The sequence below is a fragment of the Mixophyes fleayi genome, chromosome 1 (genome assembly GCF_038048845.1).
Source record: "Mixophyes fleayi isolate aMixFle1 chromosome 1, aMixFle1.hap1, whole genome shotgun sequence".
Lineage (NCBI taxonomy): Eukaryota > Metazoa > Chordata > Amphibia > Anura > Limnodynastidae > Mixophyes > Mixophyes fleayi.
Window position 1 is genome coordinate 5553593 of NC_134402.1, and position 19398 is coordinate 5572990.

At 46.8% G+C, this 19398-nt stretch overlaps 1 protein-coding gene across 5 annotated transcripts; it reads right to left on the reverse strand.

Moving 5' to 3' along the window:
* Nucleotides 1–2039: 2039 nt before the first annotated feature.
* AP5S1 (adaptor related protein complex 5 subunit sigma 1) lies at nucleotides 2040–5414 on the reverse strand. 5 transcript variants are annotated; one of them, XM_075185331.1, is made up of 3 exons: nucleotides 5237–5414; nucleotides 3179–3365; nucleotides 2040–2810 (listed from the first exon to the last, which is right to left on the reverse strand). In XM_075185331.1, exons 2-3 carry the CDS (start codon nucleotides 3355–3357, stop codon nucleotides 2384–2386), a joined length of 606 nt encoding a protein of 201 aa, XP_075041432.1. In that variant the 5' UTR covers nucleotides 3358–3365; nucleotides 5237–5414; the 3' UTR covers nucleotides 2040–2383. The 5 variants fall into 5 exon arrangements, with proteins under 5 accessions (XP_075041432.1, XP_075041343.1, XP_075041248.1 ...); XM_075185242.1 differs by having other exon boundaries at nucleotides 5231–5414; XM_075185147.1 differs by lacking the exon at nucleotides 5237–5414 and adding an exon at nucleotides 5155–5228.
* Between the last annotated feature and the right edge of the window lie 13984 nt (nucleotides 5415–19398).

Consider the following 19398-nt stretch of genomic DNA (forward strand, 5'->3'; position numbering starts at 1 on the left):
CCTGTCCTCTTGATGCCATTCCCTCACAAATTGGCAGGTCCCTGTCTCTTGTGTTCATTCCCCCTCTTATTCTGTTGATAACATGACCATAAATCCCACCCCGCAAGTTCGCTGCCTATGTATTATCCTTGACTCACAACTGTTGTTTATTCCTCACGTCGACTCTATAGCTAAATCACGTTACATAAAGAACATTTCCAGAATACGCACATATCTGACACAAGACACCGCAAAACTTATCTCCAGCATTGACTATTGTAATTCACTCCTTACTGGTCTTCCCAAAGCAGCGGCTAGATTGATTTTCCTTGCAAACCGTTCTTCCTCTGCTGAGCCACTCTGTCAGTCTCTACATTGGTTGTCTGTATTTCAACGAATCCAATATAAAATTCTTCTACTAACATACAAGACCGTCAACAAAATTGCACCAACATACATTTCCTCACTCGTCTCAAACTATCTCCCAACTCGACACATCCGTTCTGCACAAGATCTACGTCTCTCCTCCACTCTCATCACATCCTCCCATTCCCAGTTACAAGACTTTTTTCGGGCTGCACCCTTTTTGTGGAATTCCCTCCCTCGCACAGTAAGACTTTCCTCTAGTCTTGAAACCTTCAAGCGTTCTCTGAAAACCCACCTCTTCAGACAAGCTTATAATATTCCTCAACCACCATCTTAATTTCCCTAGATTACCCTATTACCATCCTCTGCACAGCTAACACAAGACAACAACCCTCTGACCAACATTGCCACACACACAGCCCACTCAATACTTTTACCTTTGCATTCTAGCTGGTCCAATGTACAATATGATGTAGCACATGCCCTTGTGTTTCAAACTCCCATTGTCCTATAGACTGTAAGCTTGTGAGCAGGGTTCTCTTATCTCTATGTCTGTATGTATTACCCAGTATTGTCTTATTAATGTTTGTTCCTAATTGTAAAGCGCTACGGAATCTGCTGGTGCTATATAAATAAATGTCGATGATGAAGGACGGCTTGTCCAAACATGGAAACCCATTTAAACAGCCTGTCTCCAGTGCCTAATCCTACTATATAGCGGTGTTACCGTGCACAGCTCCGGTCCCTACCATCAAACTCTATCATTACTGCAGCAAAACAAAGGATCCATCTCTGTGGAAGCAGGAACATCATCACCTGGGCCGGGTCTACGGGGACAAGAGATCGGGCGCCCAGCAAGGATGAAACACAAAATGTGAGATCACTGGACAAATCCACCGGATACTTCAAAGGGGCCCAGAACATGTTATATTATCTGTATATCTTCATGGAGAGATCTGGCTGGGATTATGAGAATCCTGGGATACAGACAGATCGGGGTTCATACCATGGGGTGGGGGGTGGCTTTATATCATTATATTCCCACCGAGCACAGAACATCGGCCACCAATATCCCTCACACTGTCATATGGTCATCAGTCCATCCCCAATAAACGCAGATTTCTGCTTCCTCAGGGTGAACACTAGTGACTGCGACAAGTTTTTTGGTGGCTTGGGACACTTTGCTGTAGGGAAGGGCTCATTCCAAGAGGGCCCCAGGAAGGGACTGGGGTCTTCAGGTCACCGACAGCCCCTTCCCAGTAGGAGGAATTTACCAAAGGACAAAACTACAGCACAATTCACTAAACCCACAAACTGGCTCCATGTGTGGATCAACCTTATAAGTCACAATGTGACAATATAACAGATATACTGACACACACAGTGTACACGCTTAGTGACACATCACTGTGATCTAGACCTGTAACCAACCAACACAAACCTCTCAGTAATCCCCTTAGTATAATCTATAGCTGGGGAGTAAACACTATCTCTAAGGTTAGTGCACAGAGTATTATTAATCACAGCGCCGACCGGGGCGCCATCTGTGTGGAGTCTGTATGTTCTCTGAATGCCGCAGATTCCTCCCATTGTCCAAATGCATTAGACTGTAAGCTCCTGTGGTGCAGGAAATAATGTAAAGGAATAAACATTCTATGATTGTACAGCGAAATGTAAATAAAGGAGACAGAGGCTGTAACAATCTTTTTTTATAGCCTATGACGGTGCTGAAAGCCCACACTGTAAACTGGTCCCATGTGGCTTAATAAAGACATGTAAACAAACAAGGAGAAGACAGGACTTTCTTCTGGTCCCCTCTGAGGTCCTATAAATGATCTTGGAAATAGCATTGTGGGAATTGTAGTTCCACAACATCTAGAGAACTAGTTGAGTCAACGGCTGTTGCCTGATTTTGCCGTTGATTTTTCTCAGTGAAGAGTGAGACTGGAGATTATAAGCACAGTAGGATTGTATTGTAGTATAAGGGCCTATCGTACAATGTCATCCTGGACCTGAGAAGAAGATTCCAGATTTTAGCCTAGAGCGTCATAGAGCCGTTCAGCTCCTTCTCTAAGACCTGCACCGCTTGGTGGTTGAGAAACAAAAGATGTCCCTGAGGAATAAAACTGTCCAGACTCATCTCAATCTTGTCCGCTCGGAGGATCGCGTTACTGCTGTGAGTCAGGAGCTTGAGAGAATCCACCAGGTACTTCACCACCATCCTCAAGGTGCTCTCAGCCAAAGGGAGGTTGTCCTGGGAGTCGCAGATCAGCGAGAAGCCGAGAGAATAGACCCCAACCCACAGGACAATCATCTCCTGAGAGAACGGGTCCCCCGCGGAGAGGGCAAACACCCCAACATCGTCTTCATGGAGGGAGATGGCTTCATCCAATGAATGGACGACAAAGTCACTCGCTGGCCGTCCAGATACCTGACGTCTCAGCTGACACATCGACTCTGCCTGCCTATAGGAGAGAACAGCGTCAAAGCAAAGTCTCTGTCTGATAGTGGAATATAAACAAATCATAGATGTCTGCCACCTAAACATATCCAACGCTTTGCTAAAACATCCTATGTCAACCATCTCCAGTTGTCAACTCCCCCTGTTTTCTTGCTGCATTACAACTGGTAGCCTAAGTTCACAGCAAGTTGCAGTATTCAACCGTTACAGACTGGTGGTTTCTTCCTATCTCATATATAAATTATTCTATATTCATAATTTAAGATTTTCAGGACATCTTTTAGTGGTACAGGACAGTCTTAGGACTCTTGTGGGTACCAGCAGGACCACCCTGGATGTAGAACAACAACCTCTGAATGGGTTATACCTCACCTGGCTACTACAGCAATCTGATCCTTCCGTCTCACCATCTCCTCCTCCAGATCATCGTCAGACCTCAGCTTCTCATCCACCAGATCACAGTGAAAGAGTCGAGAGTACAGGACTCGGCACGGCTTGGGGCTCCCTCCTGGTACGCTCCCCATGGTGTAGATAATGAACCCGTAGACCATGGTGTGCTCTGAGGACAGACGGGAACAGGGTTAGGAGAGAAAGGAGATCCTCATATAACAGCTGGATGACTACAGACATCTAGGAGAGAGATCAGTGATCATAGATCACAGCTAGGCAGTCACTGGAGCAGGATTACCATCTAGTTGTTATATAACTGCATTATCTCATCACTTACTCAGCAGATCACTTCTGTGAACCACTTGTGCTCCCAGACTGACAGATCTATAATTACTGCAGTATGAGCTCTATATAAACTAGAGAAATGGGGGAATCTCTCGTTCTGACGTTTGAAGTGACATCAGTACCGATAGCCAAAGAGAATCCATACAGACAGAATATCCAGTGACTGCAGAGGATCAGATCATACACAGTGTCTCCAGGTGCTGGAGCGAGGGACAGATGTATTATATAGATATAATAGATATATTCTGCAGATACAGGTGATAAGTTAGTGGCTGACCCTGTGCTGGGGCTGATGGACATAGTCTGTGGCTCAGCTGGTGAAGGAGTCTCTCAGCACTGTCCCCCTATCACTGTGATAATAACTGGACACTACCCAGTAACACCTGAGACTCTGTACAGATGGGGTAAGTCCTGTCTGCACCTAATCCCGGGATATGTACTAAGGATTGGTCTCCGCACCCAGCAACGTGTATTACAGGACTTCACCTAAAGGATCTACATCTGAACCACGTCCTGGGGGATGTAAAGGAGACATTAACCTACATTGTGAATGGAGAGGTGACACATAACACAAAGTCACAGATATCCCGATGTGGCTGAGCTACGAGGATTAGTCTGCGGCCTCTTATCAGCATTAAATACACAAAGCATTATGTGGGGTCACACTAAGCAGCAGATTCCACATCCTGCTGGTCAGAGGTCTTGTAATATTATATCTGGCTGTTACTGTCATCACTCAGCTTAGTGGCTGCCAGAGACTGAGATAATGAGGAGATGAAAGCAGCTCATATACTACAGTACATCCTGGGGCCCCTCCGGCACAGTCACCTCCTGGGGCCCCTGCTTCATACAGTCCAGTCCCTGGGAGCCCCTCCTTCATACAGTCACCTCCTGGGGCCCCTCCCTCGCACAGTCCCCTCCTGGGGGCCCTCCAGCACACAGTCACCCCCTGGGGCCCCTCCCTCACACAGTCACCTCCTGGGGGCCCCTCCCTCGCACAGTCACCTCCTGGGGGCCCCTCCCTCACACAGTCCCCTCCTGGGGGCCCTCCAGCACACAGTCTCCCCCTGGGGCCCCCTCCCTCGCACAGTCACCCCCTGGGGGCCCCTCCCTCACACAGTCACCTCCTGGGGGGCCCCTCCCTCACACAGTCACCTCCTGGGGGCCCCTCCCTCACAGTCACCTCCTGGGGGCCCCTCCCTCACACAGTCACCCCCTGGTGCCCCTTCCTCGCACAGTCCCCTCCTGGGGCCCCTCCTTCATACAGTCACCTCCTGGGGCCCCTCCCTCACACAGTCACCTCCTGGGGGCCCCTCCCTCACACAGTCACCTCCTGGGGGCCCCTCCCTCGCACAATCCTCTCCTGGGGGCCCTCCAGCACACAGTCACCCCCTGGGGCCCCTCCCTCGCACAGTCCCCTCCTGGGGCCCCTCCTTCATACAGTCACCTCCTGGGGCCCCTCCCTCGCACAGTCCCCTCCTGGGGGCCCTCCAGCACACAGTCACCTCCTGGGGCCCCTCTGCTACCCCTCCCCCCCTCGGGTGAGACCTGCTCTGCTCCCATTATCAGGTGCCCCTGAGTAATAACTGTGATAATACATCTGTATTACTGACTAAAACCCCGATTTTCTCTGTCTCAGTCCCGACATCCTGCTACATACACCGAGCACTCAGTGTATCCCCCACTCACACTCACACTGCGTCACTTCCGGCCACGCCCGCGCTGCATGCCGGGATATGTAGTCCCCACACGCTCAACGCCGCTAATTAGATGTCATATAAATCATCTGCCCCGAGAGGACATCGGACCATTACCTGTATCCGGGACACACAGGGTCCGGGTCCCTGAGCTGCCACTTCCGGGGGCCCCACTCCCTGAGCGGACAGGATCAGTGCGCCCCCCAGTGGTGGCAACAGGAAGTGCTGGTGTATAGTACAGAGACTCCTCTCACTAACAGAACATATACAGAATTAGTGCGCCACCCAGTGGTAGAGTGTAGGAAGTGCTGGTGTATAGTACAGAGACTCCTCTCAGTAACACAACATATACAGGATCAGTGCGCTACCCAGTGGTAGAGTGTAGGAAGTGCTGGTGTATAGTACAGAGACTCCTCTCAGTAACACAACATATACAGGATCAGTGCGCCACCCAGTGGTAGAGTGTAGGAAGTGCTGGTGTATAGTACAGAGACTCCTCTCAGTAACACAACATATACAGGATCAGTGCGCCACCCAGTGGTGGAATTAGGAAGTGCTGGTGTATAGTACAGAGACTCCTCGCATTAACAGAACACATATAGGATCAATGCGCCACCCAGTGGTAGCATCAGGAAATGCTGGTGTATAGGACAGGGACTCCTTAGTAGCAGAACATATATATAGGTTCAGTGCGAAACCCAGTTGTAAAGTGTAGGAAGTGTTGGTGTATAGTACAGAGACGCCTCTCACTAACAGAACATATATAGGATCAGTGCGCCACCCAGTGGTAGAGTGTAGGAAGTGCTGGTGTATAGTACAGAGACGCCTCTCACTAACAGAACATATACAGGATCAGTGCGCCACCCAGTGGTAGAATGTAGGAAGTGCATGTGTATAGTACAGAGACTCCTTAGTAGCAGAACATATATAGGTTCAGTGCGCCACTCAGTGGTAGAGTGTAGGAAGTGCTGGTGTACAGTACAGAGACTCCTCTCAGTAACAGAACATATACAGGATCAGTGCGCCACCCAGTGGTAGAGTGTAGGAAGTGCATGTGTATAGTACAAAGACTCCTTAGTAGCAGAACATATATAGGTTCAGTGCGCCACTCAGTGGTAGAGTGTAGGAAGTGTTGGTGTATAGTACAGAGACGCCTCTCAGTAACAGAACATATACAGGATCAGTGCGCCACCCAGTGGTAGAGTGTAGGAAGTGCATGTGTAGAGTACAGAGACTCCTTAGTAGCAGAACATATATAGGTTCAGTGCGCCACTCAGTGGTAGAGTGTAGGAAGTGCTGGTGTACAGTACAGAGACGCCTCTCAGTAACAGCACATATATAGGATCGGTGCGCATCCCAGTGGTAGAGTGTAGGAAGTGCTGGTGTACAGTACAGAGACTCCTCTCAGTAACAGAACATATATAGGATCAGTGCACCACCCAGTGGTAGAGTGTAGGAAGTGCTGGTGGATAGTACAGAGACTCCTTAGTAGCAGAACATATATAGGTTCAGTGCGCCACCCAGTGGTAGAGTGTAGGAAGAGCTGGTGTACAGTACAGAGACGCCTCACAGTAACAGAACATATATAGGATCGGTGTGCCCCCCAGTGGTAGAGTGTAGGAAGTGCATGTGTATAGTACAGAGATTCCTTTCAGTAACAGAAGAGATACAGGATCAGTGGGCCACCCAGTGGTAGAGTATAGGAACTGCTGGTGTATAGTATAGAAATTCTGCATAATAACCTAAGTGTCATCATTATTATTTGTATGTAAGAAACCGCGAATTTTACAGCGTTGCAAAGTGGATATTACAAATCATAAATTATAAACAAAACACGTACATTCCTGATTGACAAGACAGGTACAGACGTAATACAGAGGGTGGAGAAGGCCGGCTAGTGAGAGCTTACAGTCAGGGCAGGCCTGGCCAACCTGTGGCGCTCCAGGTGTTATGAATTGCCAGACGATAGCTGTCTGGGTATGCTGGGACTTGTAGTTTCACAACACCTGGAGATGCGCAGGTTAGCCAGACCTGGTCTAGGGACATTAGCAGCAGGCAGGATCCTGGGGAGAGGGGGGGGCAATCAGGGAAATCACCCTCCCTATCACCTGCGTGCTGCCTGTAGCCACACACTATATACCTGTCCCTGTCGGCTGAGATGCGGACAGAGATTCGTGCCCAGATAATCTGATTGTGTTATAAACTTAATCAAAGGGCCGGGCAGCATCCAATGGCAAAAATATACTGATAGGGTAGTTGGCTGCTATTAAATGGACCCTAATCTGTCTGTGTGTTAGGGAATTTAGACTGTAAGCTCCAATGGCAAAATTACTCATTTTTTTGCTTTACGTTCCTTAATGACTCAGGCCCGATGTCCTTGTAAGTGGAATAAATTACCTACAAGGTGATATGTGGACTGTGTAGACATTATTCACTGTGTCCTGAACATTATACAGGATAAATATAATTCTTAGTGGATTTAATCCATAACACATTTCACGAATGCTCCAACGTTTAGTGACCTGTCTGTATTTCTCACTTTCACTTCACTTCATGATATTGACAACAGTTATATTGATTTCCCGGACTCTGTAACTGACACTTTGCTCACACGTGTCCGTTATGTTGTGGTCTATGGACAGCAGGAGAGGCTGAATACTGGGACGCAGTCACATGACTGACTTTCGATAACAGGAACTGCGGCTGAGAGTCCCCGCGTTTGATCTGCTAAATTCAGCTGTGAGAGTTTGTTGTTGTTACATGAGGAAGCGCAGCCGGTGAGGAAGGAAGTTCTATTAATGCTGCAACCATCAAATGCTTGTTTTGTTTGTTTTTTAGATCAGCCATTTAAATCTAGACACCCATGAAATAAATATGATGCACTCAGTCTTCTGTGCTACTATATTCTGATTTTCCTATTCTCCAACTGCAATAACTAATTGCTTTAAAAAAACATCTTTAAACAAGAGTTTTGGAATGCTCCGATTTTTTTTCATTATTATTATTATTATTATTATTATCTTTAATTCAAAAGGCACAAAGGGTCCGCAGCACCGTACATAACATACCAAAAACAGTGAGCCATGACACAACATGATACAGAAAGAACAAAAATGAACAAAGATATATACACAGACACAGGTAACAAAGTAAAGCAAATCAAATTGTTTCTGGGACAATGAGTGAAAGTGATGGTAGAAAACAGCGAGAAGTAGGCCGAAGTTTAAGAAAACAGGGCTAGGGAAGCAGCCAAGAGGTACAGAGGGTGATGGAATAGTAGAAGGAGCACACAAGGAAAGAGGGCCCTGTTCCTGAGAGCTAACATCCTAAAGGAAAGGGGGAGACACGTATAGTGTGGTACTAACTGGGGGAGAGACCCGGGACACGGGAGTTAGGAGGACTGATAGACTTCAATAAAGAAATAAGTCTTAAGGGCACGCTTGAAGCCTTTGAGAGTAGATGCTAACCTGATGGAACCTGGAAGATCTATCCACAGCTGGGAAGCAGCCCGGGCAAAGTCCTGAAGACGGGAGTGACAAGAGGTGATCAGTGAAGTAGTGAGGCGGTGGTCAGAGGCAGAGCGGAGGGGGCGGCTAGGAGTGTAGGTAGAGATGAGATTGGAGATGTAGGGAGGGGAAGATTGACTAAGAGTTTTAAAGGTGAGGGTGAGAAGTTTAAATTTAATTCTGTAGGCCATGTGGAGCCAATGTAGTGACTGTTGGAGGAAGACTGCAGAGATAGAGTGGCGGGAGAGAATAATGAGGCGGGCAGCAACATTGAGGAAAGACTTAAGAGGATCAAGGCGAGAATCAGGTAGGCCACAGAGAAGGAGGTTACAGTAGTCAAGGCGAGAGATTACAATGAGTGAACGAGGGTTTTCGTGGCTTCCGTGGTGAGAAAGGGGCAGATTTTGGATATATTCCGAAGGTGGAAGTAGAAGGATTTTGAGAGGGACATAATGTGAGGCTTGAAGGAGAGGGAGGAATCAAGGATGACCCCAAGGCATCTGACTTGAGGGACAGAAATGATGGTAGTGTTATTAACAGAAATAGAGAGGGGGGTTGGGAGAGTTCTGGAAGGGGGGAAGACGATAAGTTCAGTCTTGGAAATATTGAGTTTAAGGAAGCGTTGGGACATGACGAGATGGCTGATAGACAGCAGGAGACACGAGACAGAAGGAAAGGGGAGAGGTCAGGGGATGAAAGATAGATTTGGGTATCATCAGCATAGAGGTGGTACTGGAGGCCAAAGGAGCGGATGAGGACACCAAGGGAGGAGGTGTAGAGGAAGAAAAGCAGGGGGCCAAGAACGGAATCTTGAGGAACGCCAACAGGTAAGGGAAGAGGGGGGGATGTGGAGTCATGTGTAGACTAGAGACTGAGAAGGAGCGGTTGGTGAGGTGAGAGGAGTTTTCCTCTTCCTCTCCAGGAGAGGACAGTGTTACAGAGGCCTATAGAATTGAGAGTTTGCAAAAGGAGTGCGTGGTCAATGGTATCGAAGGCAGCAGAGAGGTCAATAAGGATAAGAAGGGAGTAGTGTATTTTGGATTTAGCGAAGAGGAGGTCATTAGTGACCTTAGTGAGGGCAGTTTCAGTGGAATTAAGGGGTCGAAAGCCGGATTGGAGCGGGTCAAGAAGCGAGTGAGAAGAGAGAAAGGAGGTGAGACGGTTGTAGACAACCCGTTCAAGGAGTTTGGAGGCAAAAGGAAGAAGATTCTAACCGAAAAACTGCATACACATTCTGTGATAGGGAACCCCAGACTTTGAAGCCCATGAAGAGTAAAAGACTCAGCTGTGCAGGGATCCAGCGAAGGTAAATGTCTCTTCTTTCTCCTTTCGGCTGGAGGGTCTGGAAGAGACCAAGAAAGAAAGTCTGGTATCCTGCACAGAGCAGACAAGTATAGCTCCCGTTAGGTAGGTCAGCTTAAGGCCCATGACATAGTCCAGGCAGTAAACCTGTGAGCAATAGTGGGCACAAGGCCCTGGCAAATTCGGGAAGTAGGTAGGATTTCTTTCGGGCGCAATAAATCATATCAGGCTTAAATCCTGTGGAGGCCGATCACATAGTTTGTCACAGGATCAGGGAGTTATGTTGTTGTTACTGTAGTTACACTAGTTCGGGAGACACATTTAAGAGAGTAGACAGCTTTGTGTGTTCTGTCTCCTCTGTTTCCTAAGCACCGGGTTGGAGGATTGCAGACGACCATCAAGAGGAGGCGGCGATCATTTTTCGGTGTGTACCATCTACTGGTTGCATCCCTCTCTTGATGGGGCCCTCATCCAGACAAAAGTGAGTAGGATATTTCCCTGCCCAAAATATCCATAGTCAGGTGCCCAGGACCAGAACAAAAGGAGGTGTTAACAATTGGGTAGAGTTGTCTCTACTCCCTGCCGTTGCCTTGGACAAAGCCTCTCCTTCCATCCGGTATCTCTACCCTTCAGTAACATGTCTGGCTTCTTCCCTAGACGGAAGTGATGAGGGGTCTGAATGCACCACGGGATTCCTAGTAAGGGATGTTTGGTGCATCCCATAGTCATTCCTCAGGATCGGGTAAATACCTGGGGTGCCGGGAAGGTATTTATGGTTAGTGATGCCCTTGTTCCCTAGGCACCTTCACATTTGGCGTAGTCGTCAGTATCCTAACAGGACGCTATGGCCCACTGGGGATTCATTCCAATGTACGTGAGAATTGTCGGCATTCAGGCATTTGTGGAAGATGAATATGTTTTCGGAGAGTGGGAAGATGAAGTAGTCCTAGTTGAACAAGATTTTCGGGGAGGAGTTTCCTGTGTTAAGAGGGAATCTGGAGGGAAGGAGCTGCAGAGCTACAGGATGCCGGATCGCAGCTGACTTCCTATCTAAGAATGATTCTAGACATAAATCCCAGCGGCTGCAAGGGACAGAGACCAGGGCACAGGAGACGTATGATACATTGGATGACTTGTTGATATCCGTGGAGCAGGTGGTCCCTGATGAAGAGGTTAGACCTGTGGAACCAAACCACTGGGATAAGCTGTATCTGGAGGCATGTGAAGAGTCTGCCCGGGGCTACCTGAGAAGATTGATGCCATCGGTATCCTGGAAGAGGGAGCTGTTGAAGAGGTTCCTTGATGGAGAAGAAGATATTCTGGAGAGCCCAGCTGATGAGTGGTGGAGGCTGCCACCCTGTGAAGAAGAGCCAAGACCCGCAGAAGAGGTACCAGATGAACGGGAGGTTCCGGTAGATGCCTTATAAGAGACCCCTGGGGAACCTGCTTTGGGTGAAGACATTTCTGGGATGATTTGTGTTGTCCGATGCGAGTTAATGTTACCGAAGAGGGTCTGGTGGATGCAGGTCGGATGTTCCGGTAAGAGACACGTCAAGTCAGTTGTCCAGAGGAAAACGTTGGTTGTGGGGACAACAGAAAAATTATGGGGAATGTAAGAGGGTGTCCTCTGACTGTGGAGCCTGTGAAGAGGGCGACGAAAAGAAGAGTGAAAGACTCACCTGTCCTAGGATCTACCTAAGGTAATCATCTCTTCTTTATTATCCCAGGTCCTGGTGCTAGCAACAGCGAATCAACAATGATTCACCATCAGCCATTCAGCAGCCAGAGAGGTCAACCAATCAGGACTCACATTCGGTCATTTGATCTGTGTTATATGCCAGTTCCCAGATTGGAGGTCTGCGTTATATACCAGTCCCCAGATTGGAGGTCTGCGTTATATACCAGTCCCCAGATTGGAGGTCTGCATTATATACCCCGGGGAGGACATGGCAGGGTGGAGGAAAAACACATTTAGGTGAAGCATTCTTGGTTTAGTGGGTGTCTGCTGAGCCATATTGGATGTCCAAAATGGCCTTACTTAATATATGCCCACATAGATGTATATAATGTACATTCATACACAATGGAGATGCTAACATGGGGTTAGGTTACCGCACAGGTCAGTCATCTCTGTAGATGTGAGGGACCTGGCCTCACACATCATTGCGTCCTATGCAGAGACGTATGATACTGACACCTGCCAGGTTCTGTATTCTGACAGTGTGCTCTGACAGTGTGCTCTGACAGTGTGCTCTAACAGTACTCTGACAGTGTGCTCTCACAGTGTGCTCTGACAGTGTGCTCTGACAGTGTGCTCTGACAGTATGCTCTGACAGTGCAGACAGGGCCCTCTTAACAACTTCTTGGGCCCCCGGGCACAGCAGTGCACTGGGGCCCCTATATATACATATATATATATATAAAAAAAATATTATATATATGGGCCCTGCAGCCCAGGGGGGCCCGTCGGAGGCAGCAAAAAAAAAAAAAAAAAAACCTGGGAAAAAAAAAAGACAATACTTACCTTGCGGTCAGCTGGCGATCCGGCTCCCTCCATGGTCTCCTCCTCCGTCGCGCTCCACAATGGATGTCGGGCGGGTGTGATGACGTCACGCCCGACATGCACTGCAAGCACCATACGGAGGAGGAGACCATGGAGGGAGCCGGATCGCCAGCTGACCGCAAGGTAAGTATTGTCTTTTTTTTTTCCCAGGTTTTTTTTTTTTTTTTGCTGCCTCCGACGGGCCCCCCTGGGCTGCAGGGCCCCCGGGCACCTGCCCATTGTGCCCAATGGGAAAGACGGCCCTGAGTGCAGAGGATCAAATATTTCTTGTTTGTATCTCCCATCTAGCGGACCTGGTGAATTAAACGGTGACCTATTTAATACAGGTCTATTTTTGATAGTATTCTCATTAATACATTTGAACCCATATCCATGTCTCCCCCTTAGCAGAAAACCACGTGCACAGACCATGTGACACGACGCTGCGAATACAGCCCGCAGTAAGCTTGTAAGGACCCCATGCGCCCACCTCCTCCCACTAGAACACGTATGTACGGCCCCCACAGCCACTTCCTTGTCACATACTTAACTTCCTACAGTCGGGACAACGTCCTGTCAAAATCTGGACTGTCCGGACCACCGGAATCAGGATAGTTGTCAGACAGTGCTGCTCCCCTCCCTGTTCTTGTACTATATTGATAGCATTTACGTTTAAAAAATAGGTCTCATCCTCCCACAACCAGCCATGACATTAAATAGCATTTATATTAAATAGGTGAGTCTATTACCCCAAACCAGTCCTGACACCAAATTAGTAGTGTTCACATTTAATTTAGAGAACCCACTTTGAATTAACAGCCCCAAAAATATTAACAACCCCACCAATACCACATTACATTAACAACCCCCAACAATACGACATTACGTTAACAACCCCACCAACACCACATTACATTAACAACTCCCACCAATATCACATTACATTAACAACCCCCAACAATACGACATTACGTTAACAACCGCCACCAAAACAACATTACATTAACAACTCCCACCAACACCACATTACATTAACAACTCCCACCAATATCACATTACATTAACAACCCCCAACAATACGACATTACATTAACAACCCCACCAACACCACATTACATTAACAACTCCCACCAATATCACATTACATTAACAACCCCCAACAATACGACATTACATTAACAACCGCCACCAATACCACATTACATTAACAACCCCACCAACACCACATTACATTAACAACCCCACCAATACCACATTACATTAACAACCCCACCAATACCACATTACATTAACAACCGCCACCAATACCACATTACATTAACAACTCCCACCAGTACCACATTACATTAACAACTTCCACCAACACCACATTACATTAACAACTCCCACCAATACCACATTACATTAACAACCCCCAACAATACGACATTACGTTAACAACCGCCACCAATACCACATTACATTAACAACTCCCACCAACACCACATTACATTAACAACTTCCACCAACACCACATTACATTAACAACCTCCACCAATACCACATTACATTAACAACTCCCACCAATACCACATTACATTAACAACTCCCACCAATACCACATTACATTAACAACTCCCACCAATACCACATTACATTAACAACTCCCACCAGTACCACATTAGATTAACAACCCCACCAATACCACATTACATTAACAACCTCCACCAGTCTCAACATAACGTTAACCCCCACATCGGTCCTTATATAACATTAGCCGCACAGCTTCCCTGACGACATATTTATTGCGTTGATAAAAGATTTTTTTTATTGCCACAAGTCAGTATTATCACCAGGGTGGTGACTTGCTAGATCAATAGGCCCTTTATTCCTAAAAGCTGAATAAATAGCCGTCTCCCAGCTCAGTAGGTAACACATAGAGAGGAGTATTCCCCTGTACCGGCTGAGTCACTTATCTCTGTTACATGTCTGCGCTGAGCACATGGGTGGAGATATTACACTTCCTTTATTTTGAGTAAAAACACAAAACAAGAAGAACGTTATCTGCTCCAGCGACCACTGTGATAACCGGAGCAGCGCACATCACACAGAAATATTCTGTCCATGAAGCACAACACGAAATTCCTGAAATTAATGACAAGACCTGACAGGAAAATTACATTTAACTAAGTGAAGAATGTGACGGATCCGCCTGATAATGAGAATGGAGGTGACACATCAGAGCGCAACCTTCTACCACGTCAGGGCGACCTCCACTTTTATATTTCACTCCATACACAGAGTACGCACAAGAGAGGGGCTGCACGCCTCACGGGGACCATGTCATGTCACAGGTGGGCAATCACTCAAGTAACCCAAAAAAAAACACTCCTTGAAAGCTGTGCCCCCCTCCCCCTAATGCACCTTGTCCACTTCTACATCTAATTTGCATAATATTGTTGCACAGAACAAATCAAGCTTTTGCAGGTGGATGTGCTAACATTGAGGAGATTTGTCCTGACTGCCAGCACTTTGTGAAGTGTATCTCACACCTGCCACTAGTGAACATGGCATTGACTGGTACTTATTCTGGAGGGTGAGGGGTTAGTGGCAGTATAGGGCAGTGTTGGCTAACCTGTGACACTCCAGGTGTTGTGAAACTACAAGTCCCAGCATACCCTTCCAGCAATAAGCTGCTATATATTGGCAAAGCATGCTGGCACTTGTAGTTTCACAACACCTGGAGTGTCACAGGTTAGCCAACACTGGCAGGGCCGCCATCAGAAATCATGGGGCCCAGTACAATGAAGCAGGCAGGCCTCCCCCTGATGAATGTTGGGAGCCTGTAAATCCATGAACGCACCCATAGAAACGGTCTCACAAGTCTTTATTCCTTTATTTACTATCATTGCAGCGCAAATCTGCACTAAATCACAGCAGCCAATCAGAAGTTTGCTTTCATTGCTTAACTTGCTCTAAAAGATAGAAGCGATTGTTGATTGGCTACTATGATTTCCACATTTGCGGATCATTGTCATCTCTCATTAGTTTTTCCCTGTAAGTTTTTAAAAGTCCTTGGAAGAGTCTTGATTTTTAAATATTGACCAAGAGTACTGTACAATTCCTCTTATTCTGAATATTGAATCTAATTCTCACTATTACAACTTGAGGTAATACAATGAGTTATATTCATGCACTAAGCTGATTTTTATTATAAATGTGTATTCAACATACAAAACCCAACAACACAGCCAAGTTCTGTAAACATATCTGATGGGAGTTGTAGTCACCGTGCTGTATCTGGATGACGCATTATCTCCATCGGTTTAGCGGTGACGTATTCCAGTGAATTATGTTACAATCTTGGCATTTGTGCCTTTGAGCAGTGTTAGTAAGTAGCCTTCATTGGATGACCTTACAACCGTTCAAAGATGTCCACGCTGGATGGAGGCAGCCATTTTGTGTGCTACACCAATATTCAATTTAATTCCCTGGTGACATGCCTAACAAGTCAATATGCGGCATTATCATAGATATTGGCTGCCTCCATCTAGTGTGGGTTAAAGTTGTGCCTCATGATGCAATTAGGTGCCTCGTGCCTCAGTGATGTCTTTGACCCCTCATTTGGCCCATCTGTGAATGTTGATTTTGGGATGTGACCCATTCCACGGTGAAAAGGCCACGATCAGACCAAGTCACACCCATCTCATGTCACGATCCCTTCAGTCATATCATGCCCATTTTGGCTACCAAATATGGAAACTGTTTTATGAAAATTGGGACTCTTGTCCTGTATGAATTACATTCCCATAAATATTTGTTTCAGCCCCCCTCCCCACAAAAATGGCGGCCGCCACTATGTATGAGTGGGGTGTTTGTGTGACCTGGTCTTCATATCCAGGTGTGATACTGACAGATATACATTTACCATGAATCACCGGGCACAGATGGACCGTTTCTTGAGTACATAAAATGGACAGACAGATCGGGTGCTCCGGAGGAGCAGAATTCATTTACATATTTCCTGATCTCCCCCGTTCCTACCAGTGCGGTCCATGGGCTGAGCCTCCATCCCTGAATATCTGTATAATAATGTAATTTATCCTATCAGTGATAATGGCATTGGCTGTTTACGTTGGATGACTTACGTGAGGAGCTGGTCGCCCCAGAAACTCTATCACCCTGCGCCAGGGCCTATGTGACCCTTACACAAATCTGGACCTGGACAGGATTGCATTCATCCAATGTAACCCAGTTATAGGCAAACCAAGGGGGGGGGGGGGGTTCTAGTGCCTGAAAACCCCCCTCCAAGCCTGGGGCACTGTGTAATTGAGGTGGCTGGACCCTGCCCCCGCTTCACACAGCTCTGTTTGAAAAGGGAGAGCTGCGTGCACCTAACAGTAGTGCACGTAGCATTGCCTGTGTATATTATGGGGATAGGAAGAGTTGGAGAGAAACCAAGCACTGTCTAATATTATAGCCACACCCCCATGCATGCTGGTCACGCCCACTGGTGGCGTGGTGTGGAAACCCCCCTCTACAAATCCTGCGTTTGCCCCTGCCAGTCCATCTGTGAGGAAATAGTCTGCTCCTGGATTTTCCACTTTCTGGTTGCAACAATTTTTAAGGAATAAAAAATGTTATGTTAATGTGCATCAATGAGATAAATGATTGAATTCAGGTTACTGTAGTTAGATGCCCGGATCCTGGGGTCTCTAACCGTACCCCAGTCTGTTGCCCCAGGGCTCACATTGCTCAGAGTTTAGCAAAGTTATGTTGCTGGTGATTAACATAGTTGACCCTTCCTGTTGTTTGTTGATGGTAGCTTAAGTAACAGTCAGGAACACTGTCCGACCAGCGTGTGTCTGGGGGGGGGGGGTCATTCCTAGTACATAACCTGGATCTTTTACAATCTGGGTCTAACCTTGTTCATCTCAGTTACAGGAGCCCATTACTGTGTGATGGGGGGGGAGGTCTCAGACCGCTAAATGTTTCTGAGATGTTCCCTGTTCTGTGTCATACAGCAATGATAGGGTCTCCATTCCCTACTATAGATCGTCCGCTCCTGGACCGATCTTAGTTGTACAAGTTTGTTTTTTTTCACCTTTGCTTGCTAGTGCCCATCAGTCATGTTGGTGGCGGCATATGTCTGATTATAAAACGCTCTGGCAAGGAGCAGTTGAGAAAACGCAATGCTCTGCAGATCTCTCGACAAGTCAGTAAAAATAATAGTCTGCAATTATTAGCATGGTACCTGGAGGTGACCTTCTGCCACTGAGCTCAGGGTAATAATTCTGGACATTTCAAAATTCCTTCAAAGGTAAAAGTGTAACATCCTGACAATGGATTATAAAGCTGGGGGTACACACCTATGTACTCTTACTTCACATGTGATATCTGTAACGACTGAAAGTCCCGATGATCATGCAGATTCCGGTGTACACACCAACACGATTTACCATCAGATCTGTGATCTTCATCTCATAACCATCTGCTGATAGGATGGTGATTCTGTACACTGTACAGATATCTGCCTACACTGCTGCTGGTGGTGAGTTCACACTTCAAGATTTGCCCAACATCGTTCCATCGTTGATCAAGATTATTAGGAAGTTTATAAAACCAAATTAACAGAATTTGTTTTGTTGAGATAAAACACGAACGAGGGAGCGTACACACTAGTGTAATATCTGACCTAACGATCGTGAAATGTGCACAATAAATATGTACCCAGCTTAATTAAGTGCTAAACAGCTCTATACAATCCAATAACCATTGGTGCAATACAGAGTCAGTTTAAGCCTCCCAGGGGTCCCTGAGCACACTAATGTCCTTCCGCTGTGACTAACTGGTGCTGCTGGTGTCTTAATCCTAGTTACCTCTTGTCCGGATCCTGGAATATTGGGGCTCTGCTTGGGAAGGAGTTAATGCATAGACCCCGCATTACATTAATAGCTCTCACATTAAATTAAAGACTGCATATTAAATTAATAGCCCATGTCTGCTGCTCCATTACATGAATAACCTCTACAGTACATGAATAGCCCTCAACAGCCCCCACATAACATTAAAAACCCTAACATTACATTAATACCCCCACACACACTACATTAATAACCTACCACAACACTTAGCTGCTCTGCAGATGATTGTTGTGGGAACAAAACTGCTCTTTCTGCTTCCTGCGTGGTCTAGGCATCCTGGGGGTCCAGCAGTACCAGGGTGCGCCAATAAACCGGGGGGCTGACATAGGGCCCACATGATGATAAAGGTATGATCCAGCCCCACCTACCCCTTTTATCTGCAGGAAATGTATGAAAAGTAGAATACCTCCCAACTTGTGCTGATTTTGGGGGATAGTCCCAAATTGTGGAACTCGAAAGGGGCAAAGCTTACACTGAAAGGGGTGGAGCTTTGTCGAAAAGTGAGCGTATTGGGCGTGGTTTATTTTGTCCCAATGTTCATGTATACATGATGGGAGGTATGAATGAGGCCATTATGGGGTAACAGACACTGCTTTGTACCCTCGGAACTGTCTGGTCTACTCCGATCCATTTCAAACCTGACTCCGCTACTTTCTCTGCGACTGGCTGCTCTGTTATCAGGGCTCAAACATTACCTGCTCCAAGCAGGGAAGAGGCAGATAGTGGAAGGTGCTTGCAATGGATGATGGGAGTTGTAGTTTCTGCCACAACCATTGATCGCTTAGCTGTGATGTCACTGCAGACTGATGTACCCCTATCCTGACTACCTGCTACTGGGGTGCACAGAAGGTATTTCTGGGGTCACAGTAATAATTACTGACACAGAAACATTTCCTGGGCAATGTTT